The sequence below is a fragment of the Falco peregrinus genome, chromosome 2 (assembly GCF_023634155.1).
Source record: "Falco peregrinus isolate bFalPer1 chromosome 2, bFalPer1.pri, whole genome shotgun sequence".
In the NCBI taxonomy this organism is placed as follows: domain Eukaryota; kingdom Metazoa; phylum Chordata; class Aves; order Falconiformes; family Falconidae; genus Falco; species Falco peregrinus.
The window spans coordinates 33,337,259-33,360,200 of NC_073722.1; the positions used below are offsets into that span (position 1 = coordinate 33,337,259).

The window sequence follows — 22,942 nt, forward strand, 5'->3', positions numbered from 1 at the left end:
CTAGTATGTCGTGTAATGAATTTTTACAGTCCTTGCACCTATAAATGTGGAATGCGCTACCAATCCATTTACTTTTCTCAAAGTTAGAGCACATGATTTGCAGCGAAGGAGGTAAATCAAATGTATTGCTTCAGAATAGTGATGTCAGTTCCTTTTATAAATTAAGTACTATGGATATAATGAGGTCCAGTATCGTTTGTTTGGAAAAAATCAGTGGTGCCTTGAATTTTACTATTCTGCAGCATGAGTTTATTTTAAACTCACTGCAGAATTCTAGCATAATGATTAGTGCTGCAAAGAACATCTGATTCATGTATACTTTTATTATAGAAGAAAATTGCTATGGAGTTGATTAAGGTTTGAAGTAGGGAAACAGATATGGTGTAATCGGAACCCCTTGACATCTTCTGAACCATTTTTAGAAAAAAAATATTTCCTTCTAGAGTTAAATCTCAAGAGAAGCTTTTCATATCATGGCAAATAAGACAGTTTTCAGCTGTACGTAAGAAAATCCTAAAGATTTCAGCAAGGGTTCTACCTCTCCATATCCTCTGGAGTAGCGTAATTGAATTTGTGCTTTCATACATCTCATCTCTGGCAAAGCTCCTCTTTATTCTTGTCCCTCCTGAAGTCCTTATTTGAATGTTAATGTGAGGGCATATCCAGCACACCCCCCCCCCCCCCCCCCCCCCCCGCACATGAGCAGTTGCTCCAGGTCTAGACAGTATGCACTCCTTTTTGCTATCCCATCATGACATAATTTTCCCAGTTGCTTGCTTCAGCTCCTAGGCCTGCTTCCCCATTCATGCTACCTTTGGATTAATGAATCTCTGCGATGAGGCAGCTCTGAATGGGCACTCTGAGGAGCATGACGGAGTATGTGGTGAGCACTAGCATTTGAGCTGGAGGATCAAGGATTTTGTAGTTGACCTTTTCATGGGCAGGCAGCTTCTCTGAAGGCTTATATCAAGAGGACTTGAACTTAAATTATTTCAACAACACACTCAAATTTTGGCTGTTTGGAGCTATGCTACATGGTGCTACATTCTCGTGCTGCTGGGCATAGTGTTGGCTTTCTCTTTGCACTGGCCAGGGATGATACAGATGTGTTCCACCAGAGATGGGTGACTTTCTGTGGATGCTCTGCACAGACCCCGATCAGAAGTGAACCTCCAGTTTTCAGAGGGATGAACTCTAGGTTCTAGAGTACATTAGTTTCACTTGAAGACAGAATGTAGAAATATCTGTGAGCATTAGCATTGTCTTTTAAAAATAGCTGTTACTGCTATGCAATAACTAACATTTGTGCTTTGCTGTTGCAACCCAAAATTCTGTTCCAGGAGTCATTTGGAAATCCAGACTGAATTTTTTTGTGGTGAAAATGTGTTTCTTAGCACAGTAAAGCACCAATATAAAATTAATATTTATTCTGAGAATGGCATCTTTGAAGGATATGAAAGCTGTGAAATATGCTTAAACTGGAGAAAGTTTCTTTGCTGAAGTTTCAGAATTTTCAGAAACTCTGTTACTAGATTGAAATTCAGCTCACTATGGTAGTGGCTTGTGATGGGAATACAGCCATGGCTGGAATGCTCTGTCATGCCGCGGGACTCAAAGGACCTGATACCAGCAAGTACTGTTCCAACAGTGTAAATTCAAGCCTGTTCAGTTCTAAATAGCAATGGGCTTGAAATATATCCCTAGATATGAAGCTGAATGAAAGTGGTCCCCTTTACTTTGGCTGCCTAAAAATTGGTTATTATGACCTATGCTTCACTGCCATTACGAACAGAATTCACTGCTGATTGATAGGCTGTTTGCAGAGGTGGAATTAGTATGCTTAAAAAACTCCATCCTAGCCTGTGCTGATAGACCTGAGATGTCTCCATTTGTTACAGTTAGGTATGCGGTTTGGTATGTGACATTTTGTGCAAAGCAAAAGAGTTAAACCACAGTTCAAATGTACACAGGACATTTCACATACATGAAACATGCAATTTTATGTAATGGGCATTAATTCAGTTAGGTGGAAAGCTGACTGATTAAAAACCCTTGGAGTTCTAGTGTCTTTTAAAAAATAAATTTCAGGAAATGAAAACTTGTTCCTTGATTGTTTTGCAAAATCAATAGAAACTGCTGATGCAAATACACACAGTAAGGCTATGTGTTACATCATGCTTGCTTTCTTAAGGAAGCAGTGAGTTTACAATTAAGAAGTCAGCCTTGTTTCTCAAAGTCTGCTCTGTACTGTGACCAATACCAATTATTTTTTTTAATTTGACTCTTTCCTGACTTTTGTCTTTAGAACTTAAATTGTGTTTAATGTTAGATTCAGATTGAGGATGGCAGCACAGTGTGAGGGAAAAGGAGGGGAGTAAAATCGGGGCCACTTTGTTGTCCTGCTGCTGGCTGGGCGCAGTTACTGTCTGTAATTAGAGTAGCTCCCCTGGTGCAGCCTGTGGCCGGCTGTCAGAGGGCTGCTGCGGCTTGCCATTTGGTTCTGTCCTCGGCAGCAGTCATCTCCTCGGCATCTCAGGCTGGAGCCTGCTGAAAAGCAAACGGGAATGATGTTTAGGACTCCTGTGTGACCTTGGAGTAGCATAAAATTCCTGGAGTACTGGGTAGGTGCCTTTTCTTGGGTTTGTGGCACTGGAGTAGGGCTTTGGTTAGGTCCTAGTCAGCGCTGGTTGTTGCTGCTGGCCCCTGGCTCCTTCGAAGTGGCAGTCTATCAAGAAAAATAATGTCATACAGAAATTTATTGGTCTGCCTGTGTGATTCAGAAGGTAGTGTAGAGAAATGGTCCCCAAGTGTACAACTGGCTTTAAGTGGTTCAGCTGCTTTTCTGCATTTGAGTGACAGTGGTATTAAGGCAGCACAGAATCCCAACTATTCATCTTTTCTGGGTAAAGCAGCTGTCTTTCAATAACAGCTAGAGGAATGCAGCTCTCCTCTATGACAGTGATGTAAGGCAAGCTAAGATAGGAAGGATAATAGGTTCATGCATAGAGGATTACATTATTTCCTATACCTAAACAACTGACTAAGGTAAGAGGTAAATAGTTATTACCATGTAAAAATATCCTATAATTTATATCATTTAAGTAAAATATTTTTTTTTAAATAGTAGATAAAATGTGATTTTTCCCCATCTGTATTTTTTACAAATACATTAATGTTCCAGATAAATAATTCAAAACAAAAGAATATGAATACAATAATTCGATCTGAGTTAATTAATACTAAGAATTTATGAGCTAAGAATAATGGTTAATGAGATCCTAAAGCTTTTCCCTTTATCCCCAGTCTGTCTCTTCCCTTTTCCCCCCATCTCCCTTACCCCAGCCTATGGATTTAAGTTGTGTATATATGCTTCAGGAAAACTAAAGGTTAAGTTTCTGTTTAGGATGGAAATGTTAGCCTCTGAGAAGAAAACACATGAAGGGAATGAAGATTTGCAACAGTATCATCAGAAGCCTGCAAGCTGCAAGAAATTGCTTAGAAATTGCTGCTTGATCAAGCGAATTTTTGCCTGGAAAAGTTTGAGCTCTAAAGGTACCTTTCCTACTGAAATTTTTAGTGTAGGAGAAATTGTTGTCTTTCCATGAATTCTGAATTTTTGATACACTGGTATTACTGAATTTAGCATCAGTCAAGTTACAGGTACAAAAAGTCTCTGCTGTCTTCGATCTATTGTGTAAAGAGATTAAAAATGGTACAGCTTTGATTGAATGTGCTTTATCATAATGTGATATAAATAATGGTACTGAATGAGCCTTCATTTTGTAGCACATCAGAATACATCATCTGCAGAAAAGGTCTGCAGAAAAAAATAAACCTTCAATCAGAATATAAATGAATAAATGTAAAATCCCAGCAATTAAATGCATCAACTTATTGGGGCCCAACCCAAAAATCTGTTTTGATAAGTAAAACCTCCTTTGATCACTGTCAGAGTATATTTACATGAAAATTACGTGGTCAATCCCTTTGCCTTTGAGGAAATGGAGAAAGGTAACATCCTGTCACTTTCATACATCATGATGATATGTACTGTATTTATTAATAAATACTGAAAGAAATGCTTCATTTTAAATTGGAAGTTGGCTGTGAAATAGCTCACCAATTGGAAGTTTAACTCTTTTATGAATAATAAACTGAAATGCAACCATCCTGAAGTGATGGTTAATCTGCTTCATGTTATTTTCCTCAAGAACATATACGTAGTTAAGGATTTGATTCAGCAGTGATCCCTTTTTTTACCATTATATTTGTACTTTGCAGTATTATGTAAAAACAAAACAAAAAACTGCCCCAGACAACCCTTTTGTGTTTTGGCAGTATTTTTCATCACACACACACACGCACCCTTCTCCAGGTCCTCAGTATACTAAATCTGTGTCAAACAGAATGAAAAAAATGCATGAGGTTGTTTTGTCATGAAGGCCTAAGTCACCATATCCTGAGTGATTTATTATTTACACATTTACTTCAAAGGATATGCTCTAGTAGCTTAGTTTCAGCATTTAGAACCAGTGAGCTCGTTAGATGCAACCTACCTCTGCCTCTGGTTTTAAACTGCCCTTAGCCCTGTATTATCCAAGTAAACAAGTGTTCGATATGACTTTTCATCTAAGCATGATCATTTAGCTATTCTTGGCCATTCATTTTTAAAGCTTTAGGGTAATATTTCAAACAAATGGCTGTTTTAATCACCGTACGTGTTTGATTTCTGATTACTGTATCAGTTTGTACATGTAATTCCCTGCGCTTTCATTTACTTTTTGTATTGTTACCAGAGCTAATGAAGCCAAAATTAATTTCCTGTAACCCTTTCAAAACATTCATCCTTTTGTTCATGGGAATTTTAGATTTTTTTTTTCACTGGATGATTTATTAGCAATCTCAGTGGGCTAAGGAATCAGCTTTCTGGAAATGGTGTGGGAATCCAAAGCGACTTGAAGTTGCTTTAACCTGAAGTTAATAGGTCTGATTCTTCAGTACCTTTAAACCGGCTAATTATTTGCCCCTCTGGAAAGGGTCTTAAAACAGTCAATAAGTAATGAAAGAATTGAAGATTTATTTTGTCTTGGTAAAGTGAATCAGCAGATCTATGAATCACTGCAAAACGAGGCTCAGTTAAGTTACTCTGGGTTACTCCAACAGAGACAAAATCAGAATTTGACACAGTTTTAACTCAAAATGAAGCTATTGATTTTGCTTTATCTAGTACCAAATGATAGAAAGCATATTTCCATAAGGATACCTTTACAAGAACCTTTGAATATTTATCAGGATCAAGAAGACTAACACCCTGAGGTACTTTCTTCAGCACTGTTCTCTTGTCCAAAGTGATCCACTGGCCAAGTAGGTTTTCTTGGCTTCAGTGCTGGAGCCTACTGACGTCTGTAACACAAGTTGTATACGGCGTATCCTACTGAGTTCCTGAGCCACAGCTAGGTAAGCTTTCATGCATGTAAACGAGCGGGGGGCATTTCTAAAACCCTCTAGGCATGGCCATGGAGATGCTCATCCATTCTCTGGAATAAGTTAAGTCAGCAAGAGGTCTGCTGTAATTTAACCTTCCTCCTATTAGCCATGACACTGCTGTGGTAGCTCCAGAGCACCTGGCTACCAAGATACTTGGTCAATACCTACTGTTTTCTGTCAGCAGGATGAAGGTGGTTTACAAATGGTATTGTGGTCGCTCCTTCCCACTTAGGTATTTTTTTTTGTGCAAATCATATTCCCCATTGGTTGTCTTAAGCTACCTTACTGGTAAAATGGTATAAAAATAGTCATTAGGCAGTTAAAGCTTGGAGTTTAGTACTTAAAAAACAATAGAAATGTTCCTGTTGGTATTTTTAAAAATTAATGAGAACTATAAATACTGAATTGTTTGGTAATTCACTGCCATTACAATATTTTTTACCTGGAAATACTGTAAAGTAATGCATAATTAATCTTTCTTTTAAAACAGATTATTTCTGCTATACAATTTGATTTTCATATTTTAGTTTATTTGTATGATTTTGAAACTGACTTTGTCAACATGTTGTTTTTACTTTATAGAATTAATTATACTTTCAGAGACAATTTCCATTTATGAATTTGGAGCAGGCAAATAAATACTTGATTTACTGCAATGTTCAGATGATTTAACTCTATTTTCAGAATAAATAGTCTTCACTCTTATGAAAAAATCTTAGAATGCCCTAGCACTGGTGATGTCTTCTTGCTCTTCCTGCTACAACATCCCCCATAGGAATAAGAAGAATATTATAACATAGATACAGGAAACACTCAGCCTTTTTCTATGCAGTATTTAAACAGCATGAATTTAATGCAGTAGTGATTGCTGCAAAGGGAGAACAAGAGAATAAATAAAAAAAGAGCCTTACTGTACTAAAGAAAAGTAAATGGAATAACATAGTTGTCAACGGGAAGCAATTCCACACTGAAGACACTATTTTAGTCAATGCTCGAGGCTCAGTAGTGTGACCAATTCCCTCACACCGTAGTTTCAGAGAGCAGATCTGTTGTACCAGGCTAGAGGAACATACTATGACTATTGCCAGGTATACATCAGTGAGAGCTTGACACTGCAATAAGCTCTAGGCACGAATTTAAAGCATGTGTTGAAAAACTGGACGGGTGCAAAGATTTTACTTCCAAAAATGAGCAGCCCTGAAGTTATCTCCTCACTAAACTGGCAACCTACTCTGTTAATGCAGGGCAGTTATGAGTCTTTTGTGATGGTTCCATGCCACGAATATAATTCTGCTGCAGATTTTATGAAATGCAAATGAAAGACTCTAAGAGGACAACTTGTCTGTCAGAAAGATAAATTTGAAGGAATTTTACTGCTGACTCTGCATTGCATACTGCTAAAAATATTACAGATTATCAACCATTTATTTATAAACTTTTTAAAACTGTTTGCATTTCCTCAAACCACGTATTTATGAGTTGAGATATGAATAATTTAGGAATAATTCCAAGCTGTCAATCAACACATGTATTTTTCCCTGTCAAATAGTATATTTGACAAAATATTTAAGGGAAAAATAACCCAAGTTATTTGAGAACTAGTTAAAATGTTCTGCTTTCCCCAGGGTACTTCATATACTCTCAGGCCTTGGATAATTCAAAATATTCCTGCTGGAGATTGTCAATGCTGTTTTTTTTAAATATGGACTTCTTGTGAATAGGAGAATAGTTTGTCCCTTGTGGTCCATTTGCCTTTTCTTCTCCAATGCAAATATGTTGAGCGTTACTTTGAATCCAGTCACATCTCAGACCATAAAAAGATTTTTTTTTCCCGGTTGTCCAAAATTAACAAGAAACTTTATTAATATTGAACAGGGATCCTTTGGACTGAAATTCTTCCAGTGTCTCTCTGTGTGTCTCTGTGTTTTTGTGTGCCTGTTTGTACCCCTTTTCCGTTGAGACATGAAGCAATGGGGCAAAGGCAACCCGGAAGGTAGGCAGTGATGACAGCAGGATTTGTAATCCAGTATCAAAGCCCTCAATTGCCTTCATTAGAAACTATCATGACAACTAATTAGGAAAAGAGTTGTTTTGTAATTTTATTACTGAAGCAAAAGCATCTTCTTTTTGGTTGCTTGTGCATGGGACGATAGTTGCTGAAATTTGTCTGGTCCTAGTCACCTTTTCCTACGAGGAGAATATGGAATAAATGGCATAGATAAAATGACAGAAAACAACAATAAATAAGAGATATCCACTTCATTCCCTTGGCCCAGTAGCTGGTCGTCACTAACAGTCCTCTCTCAAAGGTTTGCTGATACACAGTTCAGATTTTAACTTCTCCAGTAATTGAACTGTTATGGCCTGTCAGATGTGTTGTTTCTTACTTCATGTCATGTCATGTCAAACTACTTCATGTAGTTTTCCTAGGATTTTCTTTTCCCACGGTTTTCTCACAGATGCTTTGAGCAATGTTAGGTTTCTGTTGAAATTACAAAATTACATCATGAGAGGCTTCATATGTGCTTTAGGAAAAAATTGTCCTATGTGCCTGTAGAACTGCATTTCCCATGACTTCGCTATTTTGAGGCTGAAAGCCTCTAAGAGAAGAAAAAGAGAGGAGAGAGAGAGAGATGGAGGAAGGCAAGGAGAGGTGGGAGAAAGAGAGAGACCAAGGACCATGTCCCTTGCTAGACCCCCTTCTCCTTTCCATTCTAGGTGGTCAATATGTAAATAGATCATACCCTATGAAATCTTCCCTGAGTGCTCAGTAAACAGGCTTGGTAGCCTATTACTGCATGTATTAACCACTGAAGAGATTAACATATCTGAGATGTTGTGTTCTGAAGACAAAGAATTTAAAATCTAAAAATGGAACCTTTCATGGTTTTAGGCAATACAGAAACCTTTATTTTGTAAAAAGTACAAGAACAGAATTTTACTTGGGATTTCAAAAATGAGAAATGTTTAGCCAGTTTCATCTATTTGAAATATTTATGAAAATGTTTTACAATTTGATGATGAAGCTCATGGTGTAAATGTTAATATTAAGTAAGCTAGCTATTAAAATCAGGAAAAGTTACAAGATTAAAAACTTGTTCGCTTGCTGGTTTTTAATAACTTTTTTTCAGAGGAAATTACATTGTTCAGTATTGCTTTAGGTATTTAATTACAATGAACTGTGAATTAGCACTGTTTTCTTACTCAGCTCTAATAAGGTAGAGGTTTTGTGGTGCCTTATACTGCCTGGCTCACTGTGCAAATGTTCCATTTTATGTTACAAAAACTCCACCTTCTGAACGAATACTGCATACATTGTATATGCATAACTTTGCAAGTCACTGAACTGGATGAAAATGTGGATTTATTCCACTTATTTGTAAAGGTATTGCAAGTAATGAGCTATATTTCAGATCTCTTCCATAAAACCAATATAGGACTCTATGCTTAGCTAAATAATTCTCCATATTAGAATAGAGATGTAGTTGTGCATATTTACTAGGTATGAAGAGATTGTTTAGAAAACGTTAATAAAACATGGTGGAAAGAAAAAGAAAAAAGCTAAGGGATAATAGTCTATTTTTAGTATTTTTTGTTTTGCTTTTCACCAAAGCCTATTCATCCATTGTAATCTCGGACAAAGGAGTTTGTATTAAGAGATGCGGCAAAAAAGGGAACCTTATAGTTTGTTCCCTTCTTGCCAAATGCTAACTCTGAAAGACAAATCATGGCAATAAAATTAGAGGCTCTCCCTGGCAAATATAATTTTCTTTTAAACTTGTAGCACTGAGTCATCTAATCTCAATAAGGCTTCTAATACTCTCTTCAGGGTAGCAGTAATAGTTAATGGTACAAATTAACAGGAAAGTGTATTATGCAGGAATGTTTGTTGTCTTTCAGGTCATTAAAAGGGGAATTGGAAAAACATTAATTCTCACAACTTAGAGTCATTCCAGAGTGATTAATGTTTTCAAAAGGGCTTTTACTGTGAATTTGTGTACAGACTTGCTAAATTGAACAATGGATATAGCTAATGAAAATGCAACGCTCTGACACACTTTTGTAAGTATGTATAAAATTATGTAGCACCATTTTTGGCTCAGGAAAGTTTAATAACCACTCTCCTATATTTCTCTTAGGAAAAAAACTATGAACATATATCTTCTGAAGCTTTTAATACTTCTTAAAATTTTAAAATTAATACTTAGAGGCCACTGTCATGACAAAAGACTGGGCTGCTTTACTCTGTACATACAAGGTTTTTAAATATTTCCAAATTTAAAAATAAAATTGCACAAATCTTGCAAGAACCACTAATTTACAATTTGGGGAGAATTCATACATGCCTCTTCAGAGCCCCTGAAACAGTTACTAGTGCCTATAAAAGCAAGTATTATTCATAACTAAGTTTTTAAAGATGCTTAATACAAAGATAGCAAGTGGCAAAGTGCAGATTATGGAGTCAGTTCTCCTTAGAGTGAACGTGCTTGTAAGGAAAAGGATATTTCATGGGAATTAGATTTCCTCAGGGTTTGACATTCGAAGGATTAAATATCCTCCAGAGTTCACCCCTGAGAAACATGGCTGAGAAAAATGTGAGTGTAACACTTTATGGAGGTACTGCTTTATGCTTTCCTGGCTATATGAACATTACACAACAATGTATGTTTCTCTTTTTCTCTTGGAAGTTTGTTTCCTTCATGTCAGAATGGATTTTTATGATCTCCTGCAATTGCCACCTTTGTAATCCTGGCATTGTAGTTACTAGGAGGGACATGATATTGGAAGATGAAGCGTTAACTCATGGCAGATTGCTGACTAAAAGCTCTACATTTGCAGAAGAACATACTGAACTCCAAAGCTTTTTCTTTGCATTTTGATTCTCTTCTCTTTCTTTTCCTACTGACCAGTTTAGGACAAAGCAATTTGCATAACCTTCCAAAGAGACAGTACATAGTTTTAAACTAGCTCTAATTAACAGCTTTGAAGAGTCCCTTTTTATTAACCATTTAGTTCTTGATTAATCATAGTGAATGTGTGTTTTCTTTTAATATAAAAAGCATGAGGAACCATCGAGCTGATGAACCTTTCCAGGGATGCCACTCTGGACTCTGCATAATGAAATATTATTTTTCCATTGAAATCATTGATCCTGCTTATCAATGCTCACCCTATTCTTCAATCAGTTTAAACTGTTAGCAAAACCAATCCTAGCATCTTCTTGAATTTGGCTGAAGAATAAAAGGAATAGCTGATTAACTGCTCTTTAATCAGCTAGTTATACAAGAAATAGGACTCTTTCTCTAATTCTCCTTGTTCCTGTAGTGTTATTTGGGTTAATGCTTCAATATCATGCAGATAATTAAAAATGATCCATTTCAATACAACATAGAAACTATACACCCTGAACATAAAAGCAAACTATGACGTTCTGACCTTTCCATTTGAAAATCTGATGCCTAACTTTGTTTCCCCAGATTTTCCTTCATTGTTATACAGAGGTCAGTGTCCCACTGGAAAAAAAAAAAAAAGATTGGTAATTTATTGAAAATCTATTACTTAAAAATCAAGTTCTAACAATCAAAAGTTTGGAATATAATAAATGTAGAGTATCACCACTTTTAGGAAATTAAAATATATCCTTTATGAAATCATTATATATTTCTATTTAGTCTCTGTACTCCCAGTGTCTTTGATTTCTACTGTGTCTGCCAACTGCTACTTTTTTATTTTAAAACATTCTATCAATCAAAAACTAATAGGCTGAAAAAGTGTATTAGATTAAGTGGAAGAACTTTTATATTCATGGCATACTTAGAAAATGGAATCAATCTTTAAATATCTTGCCACTTTCCATCTGGGCATTATTCCAGCAATTTAAATGGCTAAATATATTGAGAGTATTCCAGATTAAATGGTAGCTCTGAATGTCTTTTTATAAATGGTATGGCCCTTAAAGAACTGAATTTGTTGTTGTGGTTAACAATATCTGCATTTTGTTTACCAAAGTGTACTGAATAATAGTGTAGTATAACACAACTTTGTTTGTGAGTATCTGTCCCTGGAAAAAACCGTGCGACTAGAAGGAGCACTTCTACTGCAGATCAAGCAAGCTGTCAGAATCATCAGCTTCTTCAAAGTATGCAAAGCCAGCTCTTTTCCCTTTGGTTTTTTTTTGGTGGTGTTTTTTGGTTTTTGGGGGTTTTTTTTGACATGGTGAAGCATTATGTCGGGATAACCTTTCACAAAAGATCAAATTAAAGGAAAACCAACATATCTTAGAAGTAGAAAGTTAGGGGAGAAGGTAGAGAGAAACAGTAAGGACCAAATAAACCAGAATGACTAAAACAATAAAATTACATATTGCTTGCTTTGCTGCTTTTCCCCATTTAATTTATTGTTGCTGTCAGCTTTCTTGAATGCTTGTTTCTGTTGGAGTCTGCAGTGTTATTGTGACAGTTCTTCTGGCAGGCAACAGTTATGACAGGATAGATTTGCCCTCCTTTCAGCCCAAAAAGGGTAAGTGGGAGGGCCTGGTGCTCTTCATTCCTGCAGTAACGCCATCCTGCTGGAACCTCCCAGCTGTTCCTTTGAGTAGCGTTATCTTCTTGGCAAAGAGATGTGTTCTCAGTTGCTTAATTTTCTTACTCGTCTTTCTGCGTGCAAGAGCTCAGAAGAAGTCTGTAAGGAGCTGGAGTTCATCACCAAGCAATCTAAATGTTTAGTGGGCGCAATGACTGTATTAGTCATACGTGGCAACGCTGCAGCTGAATTTTGCAGATTACCTCAACCAAAAGCCAACAAACCTGTACTGTGTAGCAAAGCAGAAGGCATACTTGAATTCACATATGTCAAAGAACATGGTGCTGGAAATATTGAGCTACCTAAGCACTTTTGGTACTGTTCTCCGTAACCCTCCACCCTTCAGGCCAACCTGATTTGTTTGACAGGCTGGGAAAAGGAGAATTATAATGGGCCAACAAATTTAAGGTTTAGTACCTATAATACCAAAATTCCTTCTCTAATACATCGTTCAATTTGTGCTATCTTTGGCCCTGTGAGTGCAAAAGCAAGCTACTTGGATGAGTTGGGGGTCATCATTCCCAACAGTAGAGAAAACCTGTTTCTGACAATAGAAGAACTCAAGGTCTAGGGCAACAGGAATATGAAGCTGGTTCATTACGTGCTTCAGGGCTAAGCATATGCATAGGTTAAGGTTGTCTTGAATGTAACAGCAAGAGGGACTAACAGCAAGAATATGTAGTATTTAAACTTCTGTCAATTCAGATTACCAAGTTCCTTCGAATATGACTAGCATCGATTCATATGACTTCTTACACGTCATGCATATATATATTTAAAGCCATTAAAGTGCTACAGCTTTTGAGTGTAGCGTCTATCAGCTGAGCTGTTACAAATCTCTCTATGTTTGTCTTTGCACGGGCTGGTTGAGAGGTAAAATGTTTTAACTTAAGACCCTTCAGTTGACAAGAGCTACCTTCCCAAGCTGTGATAATTTGACTGCTTTAACTAAGTCCTTTAGTTCATGCCGCTTCTGATGCAACTGAGATGAAAAATGACCATGAGAAACTTCAAACCTGGACGAAGCAAAACAGTATGTCCCTACAAAACCTTAAAACTGATCCTTGTGTTTCTGAATCTCAATATTCTCTGCTGTAAGAAAATGTCTGTAAACCCAGAAAATCTTCCATCTCCTTTTAGTTTTGAATTATATGGGGGCACAATAATCTACTGCAGCTATCGGTTTCTTAGCTGTTGATTTTGCTGAAACCAAAAACCTCTACTTTTTAATAAAAAAAAGTGGAAACTCCCAGGTGATGTAAAGATTTATAGAAATGCTTTTAAGGAAGGTAACAGATTAATTCCTGAGTTGTTGACTGAACAAAACAGGATACAGAAGAGAAAAGATGTCCATATGGTTAATTTATATTGTAGAGCTGGATTTCTTTGTCACAGCGTTCCTACGTGATGTTAGAGGAGTCAGTTAAGAAAAACTTTAGGGATTGACACTGTGTGTTTCTTGTTTTCTGAGTGAATCCTTGGGGTTTGGTTTGCAGGATGTTGAGCACTTGCAGCATTACTAACTTGGCTTTGAACATATATGAAAGAGTGTGTATTAAGCACTGTGAAAATGAACTTCCATGAGTTTCATACCAGTTGCCCAAATTAGTCATTACCTTTGATCTTAATTTCACTGTGTCTCTGACCTGCATAAAGAATACCCTCTCATCTCATAGGGATGTTGTGAATATACATGTAGTAATGTTTGTGAAGCACTCAGACACTGTAATGATGAACATCATAGAAACTAAAATTTCAGCTCAGATGTTCAATGATGTTTGATAAGTAAATTATGGTAGCACAAAATATGGAGAGAGTGAAGTTTTGCATTTGGTATCCATGAATTAAATTAACTTACCGAAAGAAACTCCTGTTCAAACTATAGCACATGATCTTTTCATTAAAAGGTAGCACCATAATGCAAATGTAGAAAGGGGCTGAACTAATGCTGTTAGTATTTATGATCACAGTACAGTTCTTTTCACGTAGAGTTCCTTTGTAATTGATATATATAGCAAAGTTTCCGAGTGTGAGGAATATATAGCTTAAAATTCAAATCTTGGTTTGTGGGTCTGCTTAAAATTAGCGATAATGTGATTAATTAAAGGATCAGACCCTAAGGTGCGTGATTGATTAAAGGATCAGACCCTAAGGTGCGAAGTGTGAAAGGTGTGAGGGATGCAGAATGATGAACACCTTTCCTTTAATTGTGTAATGTTAATTTTTGCCTTGCTGAAATAGAAGAAAATCTTGCTGTAAGAGAATCATAGTAGGATTTTCATTCCATTTGCTTTATGAAAATAACTCTATACTGAATAAGATAGATCTTTATGTGGGAAAGCAAAATATCAGCCATCTGTTGGCTTTGTAAAGTTACATTTTAACATATGCCATATTTGTTTAGAAGAATTTTGGGGGAAGAAAACCCCTTATTTGATTTTTGCTAGAAATGGTTAATGTATCATTTTGAACAAGGTCCTAGTACCTAACTTATTTAACCAATAACCACGTTAACTCTTTATTTACTTAATTTTATGTGGAGCAAATTAAGCAATCTCCAAATCTTAGGAAAAGAACAGGACTTTTTTGAAATTTCATTATCAAAATCAAATCAGAGAAGTTAGAAAAAAACACAACCTCAATGTATTTTTATAATTCAGTTAAGCTACAATTGATTCTATAGTAAAAAATAATCAGTATACTATAATTGAAGAGATATTTTTGGACCAATGTACCAGCTGGTATCACAGATGGTACAGATGGCATAAGGCTTTTAATGGGATAAAGATAATGTGTTGGCACAAAGAGAGTTGAGTATATGAACATGTGATTTTTCTTTCCCATTATAAACTGTCTAATCAGTGTAATTTTAATTGATGCCCAATTGATACATTTGTATTCCACAAATCCGGGTAAATACTAAGATCAATACTTTGCAGTCAGTGACATTAGTATTACCTTACTTTGGTCTGGAAAATCTCATAGTAGACAACATACACATATGCCATAGTAGACAACAACACATTAAACATTGCAGTTTAAAAAAAGAATTGTAAGGCAAATTTGATATTATTTGAATGGTCTACCTGACATTTTTAAAGGTGATTGATAGAGAAATTTATGGAAACAACTGAATCCCTCCCAAAGGTTTTATTCTCATGATCTTTGATATTGGTGTAGATGCAGCAAAAAGTATGGTAGTAGTATTGGTAATGAACAATCTTGATGATACATGATCAGGAAATCATTCTAATTATTTTCTCTGAAGACTGATAGTGTGGCTGGATATTTCTTGACAGTAGTAAAGGGGCCTTACCACATAGTGTGGGTATTTATTTTCTTACATATGATATCCTGTAATGTAGTGTTGAGTTCAAAAGATTTCTATTTGTATCCCATTCAGAACTTTTATTTTGTTACTTCCCTACTTTGTGTACATTGCACAAGACATAAGAACTACCTACAGTGTATCCTATAGTGGTACTTTCAGTCATGAAGCTGGCAAGACATTGCTAGATTAGGTTTTTCCCTGGTGCCTGAAATAAACCTATCTGCCGCTGACAAAAGTTGCCAGTGGGCATTTTGCTGTCTATCCAGACAATTGCATCCAGATTCTATATTCTTTGATATTCAGAAGTGCTTTCTTCATTGAAATGGATTGTTTTATCTTTTCAGGTTAGACAAAACCTCCAGAAATATCTAAACTTTTGCTTGACACACCTAGATTGCTAAGCATATTTAATAGAATATTATACCCAAAGACTCATTACTGCAGTATTACAGCCATTTCCAGATCATACAGAAGCGTGGCTAAAGGTGCTAGGATTTGTATAGTGATGGAAGCCTTGATTTGGAATTAATTTCACACAGATCCTAAGCCTGGTGATTGTTAGGGCATATTGAAACAAAGCTAGAAAAAACTTGTCTGGTTGGGATAACAAGTTGCTGCATTCGGTCATGAATCTAGAAGAAAACTCGCATAGTTTAATGCCCCAAGGAAAAACTTCTGAAGGAAGGGAACGCCTCAGGACAGGGCAAACCCTGCTGGTTTCCTGATCAGGAACTGCAACACTCCTCTGAATGGCTGTGGCTGGAGAAATGCTCAAAACTTCAAAATGTGCCCTTATCACAAGTGCTTTTTGCCCCTGAAGTGTTTTTTTTATTTTCTTTGTGTGGGACTATCCCACTTGTAATTAGGTCCCACTTGTAAATATAAATTCTGTGTTCCTTTAAGGGTGCCGTAGTCATTCAGTCCTTGTATAAGCATCAGGAAGGTAGGACTGATTGTTGCCCTTGTTAATGCCATTGTGCTTTTATCATTGTATTTAAATGTATATAAAGACAGTATCTAAACTCTGGTCTGGATCCTGGTTTAGATATCTTTGAGTTTATGCGCTAAGGAACCCCTTGAACATTAGACAGAGGAGATTATGCTATTTGGGAATGCCAAAACATCAGTTCATTATGTTGACAGAATACAACAAATGAGCTGATAAATCACAAAAAAGCAAATGGCTTAGGAGAAATAAGTGAGTATGCCCTACAGAAGGTAGTGAAGCGTGTGCATCGTACAACAAGCATCCACATTTCTCATACACTTAGGAAATGTAAATGATGTTTTCAAAAATTTTAGGAACTAAAATTTTTAGTGAAAATACTGTTCCAGTCACATGTAGCTAGCATCCATTCTGTTTCCCCTCATTTTATGAGAAATAGCCTTTTCCACATTGAAACATATTATGAAATGAAATACGATTAAGTACTAAGTTGCAAGAACTACTATTATTGTTCTTTGTGTAGGATGAGGGATAAAACCCTACTTTCATTTGTATTTCAAAGGTGTGTTTATACCTCTTGGAAATAGCCTGTTAGCAAGTTATCTTTAAACACGTATTGTGAAACAAACCCTTATTTTGCTATGATGTCTTCTTCCACAGTTAGGTCCTTGGCAATGACAGGGTTTAAAGGGAGTTAACCATTAAGCCACCACTCTTTAGGGGGTTCCAGTGGGTCCACCCACACAGGACAGGTTTCTGTAATAGCATGTTTCTGGGGTTTTTTTTAGGAGCAAGACCTTGCTGACTACTGAAATGCTTTGACATAGGCTAAAACTTTACCGGCAATATTTCAGTAAGAAACCTTTGTTGTTTGAAGTTTTTGCCTTTTTGTGAATTAAAATTTGATTCCCATGGGTTTTGTATTATTAAAAATAGGGTAATGTTTAATATACTAAGAAATAAGTTGACACTCTCATTTGCATAACTAGGGAAGGAGGAATTTGACACAAGAGTAAACATAACATGCAATTATTTTGCCAATTGCCTTTTCACTTTCATTGGGGTGCTATAGATTCAAAGTTGGTAAAATTTCTCCATTTCATTCACAGAAAATGATAGATTAACCTGAATCTTTTACTACTCTTCTTGTCTGTTTTCTACTTTTATTAGTCTATTTTCTTTCTTTGCTCAGAAACTATAGGGTATGATCTCCTCTTTGAAAAGAGTTCAGAAGAACCTTCCTTCAGTATCATAAAGCCCATTGATCCACTTTTGATCAGACCTTTGAAATTGCCAGCTGTTTTATAATTGTCTTGTAATTTTTACTGCTACTATTTCTTAAATGTCTCAGCATAAATTATCATAGACTTTCTGTTTTTGTAAAGCATATAAATGATTTCAACTTGTATTGAACCTCCTTCATAATTATGAGAGGTACTACAGTTCAGTGAGAGGCTGATTTTTAAACAGCAATTAAATTCTTGGTTTCCAGGTCACTTTTTCAGATAAACGTATGTCTTGCTTCTTCTCCACACAATATCTATACTGACTGTTAAAAGCATCCTACAGTTGTACTTTCTCTAGCTTTCAGATTCTGATTGCATAATATACAGTTTCCACCAGGATTCGAGATTCTGAAGATTTGCAAACTGCAGATAAAATTGATGCAAGGCTTGTCTTCTGAGCCACTGCTCCACAGAACAGACTTGCATGCAGTTGCTGAAAGAGACATCTTCTGCATGAGATCTTAAACTGAATTGTTGACTGGTTGTTTACAATAACCAGCAGGGTACCATAGTCCTGTTTCTAAGTGCAAGATGTATGTGGGATTTTTTTGAGCGATTGCAAACTTAGTTTTTGCATCCTACTTACAGTTTTTTGGCTTGATCTTCTTCAACTTAAACTGGACTAGAAATGAAATTGAAAACTTACTGAATTTCAACATTAGAGGGACATATATTCGTATGTTTCAGTAGCTCATAAAATAATTTGAAGTTAACTTTAGAATGTAGCATCTTTTGTCAGAGCAGAAGGTCTGATTGTTACCTGCCTTTCACTGCATTAGGCTCTTGGAGAGGTGAACGGGAAATGATTTATTCTTTTTGCTCAGTGTCAGTTGTGGAAATATTCTTAACCTTTCCTGGAGGAATCCAGTTACCTTTGTTCTTGCCTCTCATTGCTGTGCAGATGAGCTTGAGCTCAGTGTTTTGTTGCCTTCTACTTTTTATAGTAAGATACACTTCTGCAAATTGAGTAAAAAATCTGCCAAATGAGAAATAACACTTAAAACCCTATTTATGCCAGAAATTAATTACTTCAGGAAGGATAAGGCTGTGGTGAAATGGACCTCCTGCATTTCATAAACATTGACTCTGTCAGCTTTTCTAAGCACCTAGTAATGCTCTGTAGGATCCTCTGGGTGAATATTTTTATAATTTTTTTGTTATCTTAATTTCATCCTCACTGTTTTCAAGTTCCAGGCAAAAAGATGGCTATCTTTATTTTTCAATAATTTAATAAATGTTGTAATTCTAAGCAATTTCTAGTCTTTCTTTCAAGTAAAAATTTGTCATCAAAATACTATATGAGTTCATAAGTTCCTTTATTTATAATTATTCCATATAAGTAGTCATTACTAGAGGAGAAAAATGTCTACTTACATGGGTAAGATAATGAGAAATTTCCCCAGGTAATATTTTAGGATAATTATCATCTACTATTTTAGTAAATGGCATGTTAAAAGCATGTTATAAAGCCATCATATTTGAATTAATTACCTAAGTTAAAGGTATCAGATAATTATATCTTGGAAAGGTTCAGTGATTCCACTTCAGGTTTTTTCTACCATGTAATAGAAATATTCTTTCAAATATGCTACACCTTCTGCTGTGAAGACTGATTCAAAATGAAGTATTTGGTTTTAAACTATGAAAATATGTTGAAAAGCAACAATTTAAGATTCTGATGGTGTAATAACTAATTATTTATTTATTTATGTACACGTATATGTTCTAATGTATGTAAGGTAAAATATTCACCAAATATTACTTACCCTGAGACATGTAATCTAAGGGCAGAATTTCTTCTTTCACCTGATCAGTTTAGGAGCAACATTTTTTTTCAGGAAATGTCGGTCAAACCACAGAGATGTATGTATATATTAGTTAAATAACTGCTTGATCATCATCATACACACATATCGGGAATCCAGCTGTTCTTCTGGACAGTGATGTACTATGCAGAGGTACAACAGCTGAGCTTTCTGCAGAGGGAAATAATATGCAAGTGCTAGTGCAGGACCTTCACTAGGCTAATTAGCCGACTAAGCAATGCTAACTATAGCAGGCATTATGCCACATAAGCAGAGCTGTGCTCCTTCTGAGATGCAGCTATTGCCTATACACAACGCTATTTTTGGAAATTCTGAACTCCTCACCATTTAGTCAGAGCTAGCTGCATGCATCTAGCTCCCCCTCGGAGTGTGGAGGAAAGAAGGCTGCTTCAAACAGCAGAAAAACTTAAAAGAGAGATAAATGGCATTGAGTTTCTTTCACCTGTGGGCTGGGTCTCCTGGAGGGATACAGAGTCTTAGGCTCAGCACTGCTGAGATCTGCCTCATTGGCAGGTCTGCCGGGCTGCCACTTGCTCAGTGAGTGCCAGCAAGCCATTTTCTTTCACCTCTAAAACTTGGTAGCTCCTTACAGCTTCGAAAGGAAGACACCACAACAATTGTCCAAGGAAATCTCTTTTTGCTGGTGCCTGTGAGTGGAGAACTGCAACCAGCCAGCTGTTGTTTTTGATGGTTGTTCCAAAACTACTGGAAAAACACGGTTTGAGATGGAGAGAACTGCTTAATGCACCGCAAAGATAAATGTGTTTATTTCAGGTTTGAACTGGTAGGAAATTGATGTTTGGTACAAAATGTGAGTTAAAAAGAAAAGAGCTTTAAATAGAGTAACCTAGGTTTGTTTCTATACAGTGAGAAAACTTGACTGATATCAACATAAAGCCACAGAATCTTTCAGTTGAACCAAATCATATTTTTTCAGTGAAAAATGTTCTGGATATTTATTTTTTTTAAGCTATGTCAGTCAGTTTCTTTAATAGAGAAAAATGTTCTTAGCAGTTATTTTGGAGAAATTGTAATGAGTAGGTGATGGGAGTACCAAAACTGCAGCTATTCAGGGTAAGTCATGCTCAGAAGATATCATTAAAAATATTTCTCCTTTGTACTGAAGTCTATCATGATGTTAATGCTTCCCTTAATGAATTAGATACATATTTCTTTTCCATACCTCTTTTTAACGATCTGTTAATTTATCATCTTTAGAAAAGCCCTGGCATGATTTCTAGCTGGTCAAAGACTTTGGGAAGAAATTAATGGATGCAAATTATGATTAATAACTTATTTACTCTGCTTTTCTTTTTACAGCACCAACACCACAGCACATGTGTTCAAAGCACCATGAAATCAGCAAGTAGTAGTATATACAATATATAGAGAAGGTTATTCACTTGGGAAAAAAATATTTTGCAAACTAATAATGCAGCAAGAAACGTTCAGATAGTGCCTTTTGGCCTACAGAAACTCTCAAGTTGTGATGGGAGGTCCCACCATCTCAAAGGCTCTCCATGTCATTTGGGTCAGGCTCCCTGTCTGTCTTGGGTGATGTCAGTAAGTAGTGTCCCTAGTGGTTCCAAGGTCATCATCTCCTACAGAAGACAATCTATCTCTTACCAACAGCTCTAGGATGATAAATGGAGGTTTTTATAGAAATCTTGCACATGCTAGTTCTGAACAAGGATGGACTGGTTGCCTGTTTGGTAAAGGAGAGTCTTTTCAACTCTGAAAATGTGATAAGAATTGACCCACTGTATTCTTTAAGAAAAAAGGAGACACCATTCCTGGTATCAAATGGAATGGTAGTCTAAATATCCCTTGTAATTCTAGTTTTATCACATGAAATAGAAGAAAAAGAGGAACTTTTTCTCTGCTTCTGGAAGCATCGACAAGTATTCAGAATAAGATACACTGGGTGGGGGAGTGCTTAGACTATGATTAATGAATACAGTTACTTTTTTTGTCAAATGAGAGAAAAGAAAATAAGCCTATATAATGGACAGGGATGACTGCTCTTTGTTGGTTTCCTCATTTGCCATTTTGCAATCTCATTGGCATGAAAAGGATTGAGCTACTATGGTTGATGTTGGTCATAATAAAGTAAAAATAATTTTATTTCCTTTGAGTCTTTTTTAGCTGGGACTATCTTAAGACTTGAGTGGTTTGGACTTGGCTTGTTTAGCAACTGAAGTTCAAGGTATTTAATTGACTATTAAAATATTCAAGTATATCTTTTATTTCATAGCTTTGGCTTTTTTACATGAATTACTGTGGAAAAAAAATACCCAAGAAAATATGTCTATTAGAGAACTTTTCTACTTTGGAACTGAAATTATGTAATACCTACAGAAATGCTATCTTTAGGTTGATACAATGGGACAGGTCAAGCAGTGTTCAAAGGCTTAGTATTTTCTGTTTATCAGCAATAGATACCAAACATTCTGTTCCTCAGAATCAGAAGCTTTAATTCCTTTTATCTAGCTGCAGAAAGGTTAAAGGAAAAGATTAAGGTATTAAGATTTGTCAGAATTATGAGATTCTCTAAAGCAATTCCAAAGAAGCTTTATTTTGACTCAGCTGCATGATAGCAAAAATACAACTTTTTTTTTTCTGCTTTCGGCTGAGCTATTTATACTTTGCAGTTCACTGAGGAGAGTGCCTGAGGTTATTATTATTTTCCCTCTTTTTTTTTTTAAAAAAAACCACCAGCATTTGAGACTATTATTCAAACGTTTATTTTATTTTGGGCTTGGAATGTTTTAAAATGCCCTTTTTGCCTCCTCATTCACGCTAAGTGACAGTACTGTGAATTTAAATCAGTGGAATAAAATCCATATCATACCAGCCCAGAAAAGCAGGTGATATTTCTTGCAGCCTGAAGGAATGAGACTTGGCCCTTATTTCTCTTCTGGAAATGAAGTGAGGGAGCATGGCAGGTGATAACAAAAAAGATAGCAACGTAAACTTCCTCCCTGAAACAGGATCCTATAAAAATGCAGCAGAAACATGTCCAGTGAAAAGGGTTAGCTGTGTGGAACACTTGTCTGGGAATCCCAACACAATCAAGTAGCTCTTCTACAACTGAGGATTACTAACAGATACTAGAGACTGGACCAGGTGTTGAATGGTGTAGACCTCTGTTGAATGTTTCTAATTACTCCTTCTTTAGAGTTTAACTTTGCCACCAGTGAGAATTGTTCCACTAACATCAGTGGGTTTTAGGTCAATACAAGGCCAAGAAGAAAAGCTATGAATTGAAAGGAAACAGATTAAGCACTGGGAAAAGACAGATTTGACTTTGTTCACTATATTATTATTTTTTTTTTAATAGAAACCTGACTTGTGTGCTGGACCTTCTTATTGTTGTTGCTTTTTGGTTTCGTTTTTATACAAGCCAGAATTAATCCATGCAATTCCTTGCTGCAGGACAGAATTGGGGCCAAGGTCTTGGCCTGCTGCTAGCTTACGAGTCCAT

General features: G+C 36.2%; 1 protein-coding gene across 2 annotated transcripts in view; it reads left to right on the plus strand.

Moving 5' to 3' along the window:
• The window catches only part of KCNIP4 (potassium voltage-gated channel interacting protein 4), a 430,009-nt gene that overhangs the window by 41,362 nt on the left and 365,705 nt on the right, over positions 1 to 22,942 (plus strand). Inside the window, exons 1-2 of one of the 2 annotated variants that reach the window (XM_027789695.2) lie at positions 2,483 to 2,621; positions 3,404 to 3,552. The exons of the other annotated variant lie outside the window; for it this stretch is intronic. Coding sequence (XP_027645496.1) covers positions 3,405 to 3,552 — 148 coding nt within the window. The 5' untranslated portion in view covers positions 2,483 to 2,621; position 3,404. Of the gene's footprint in view, positions 1 to 2,482; positions 2,622 to 3,403; positions 3,553 to 22,942 lie in introns of those variants that run through there. 2 annotated transcript variants of the gene reach the window in all.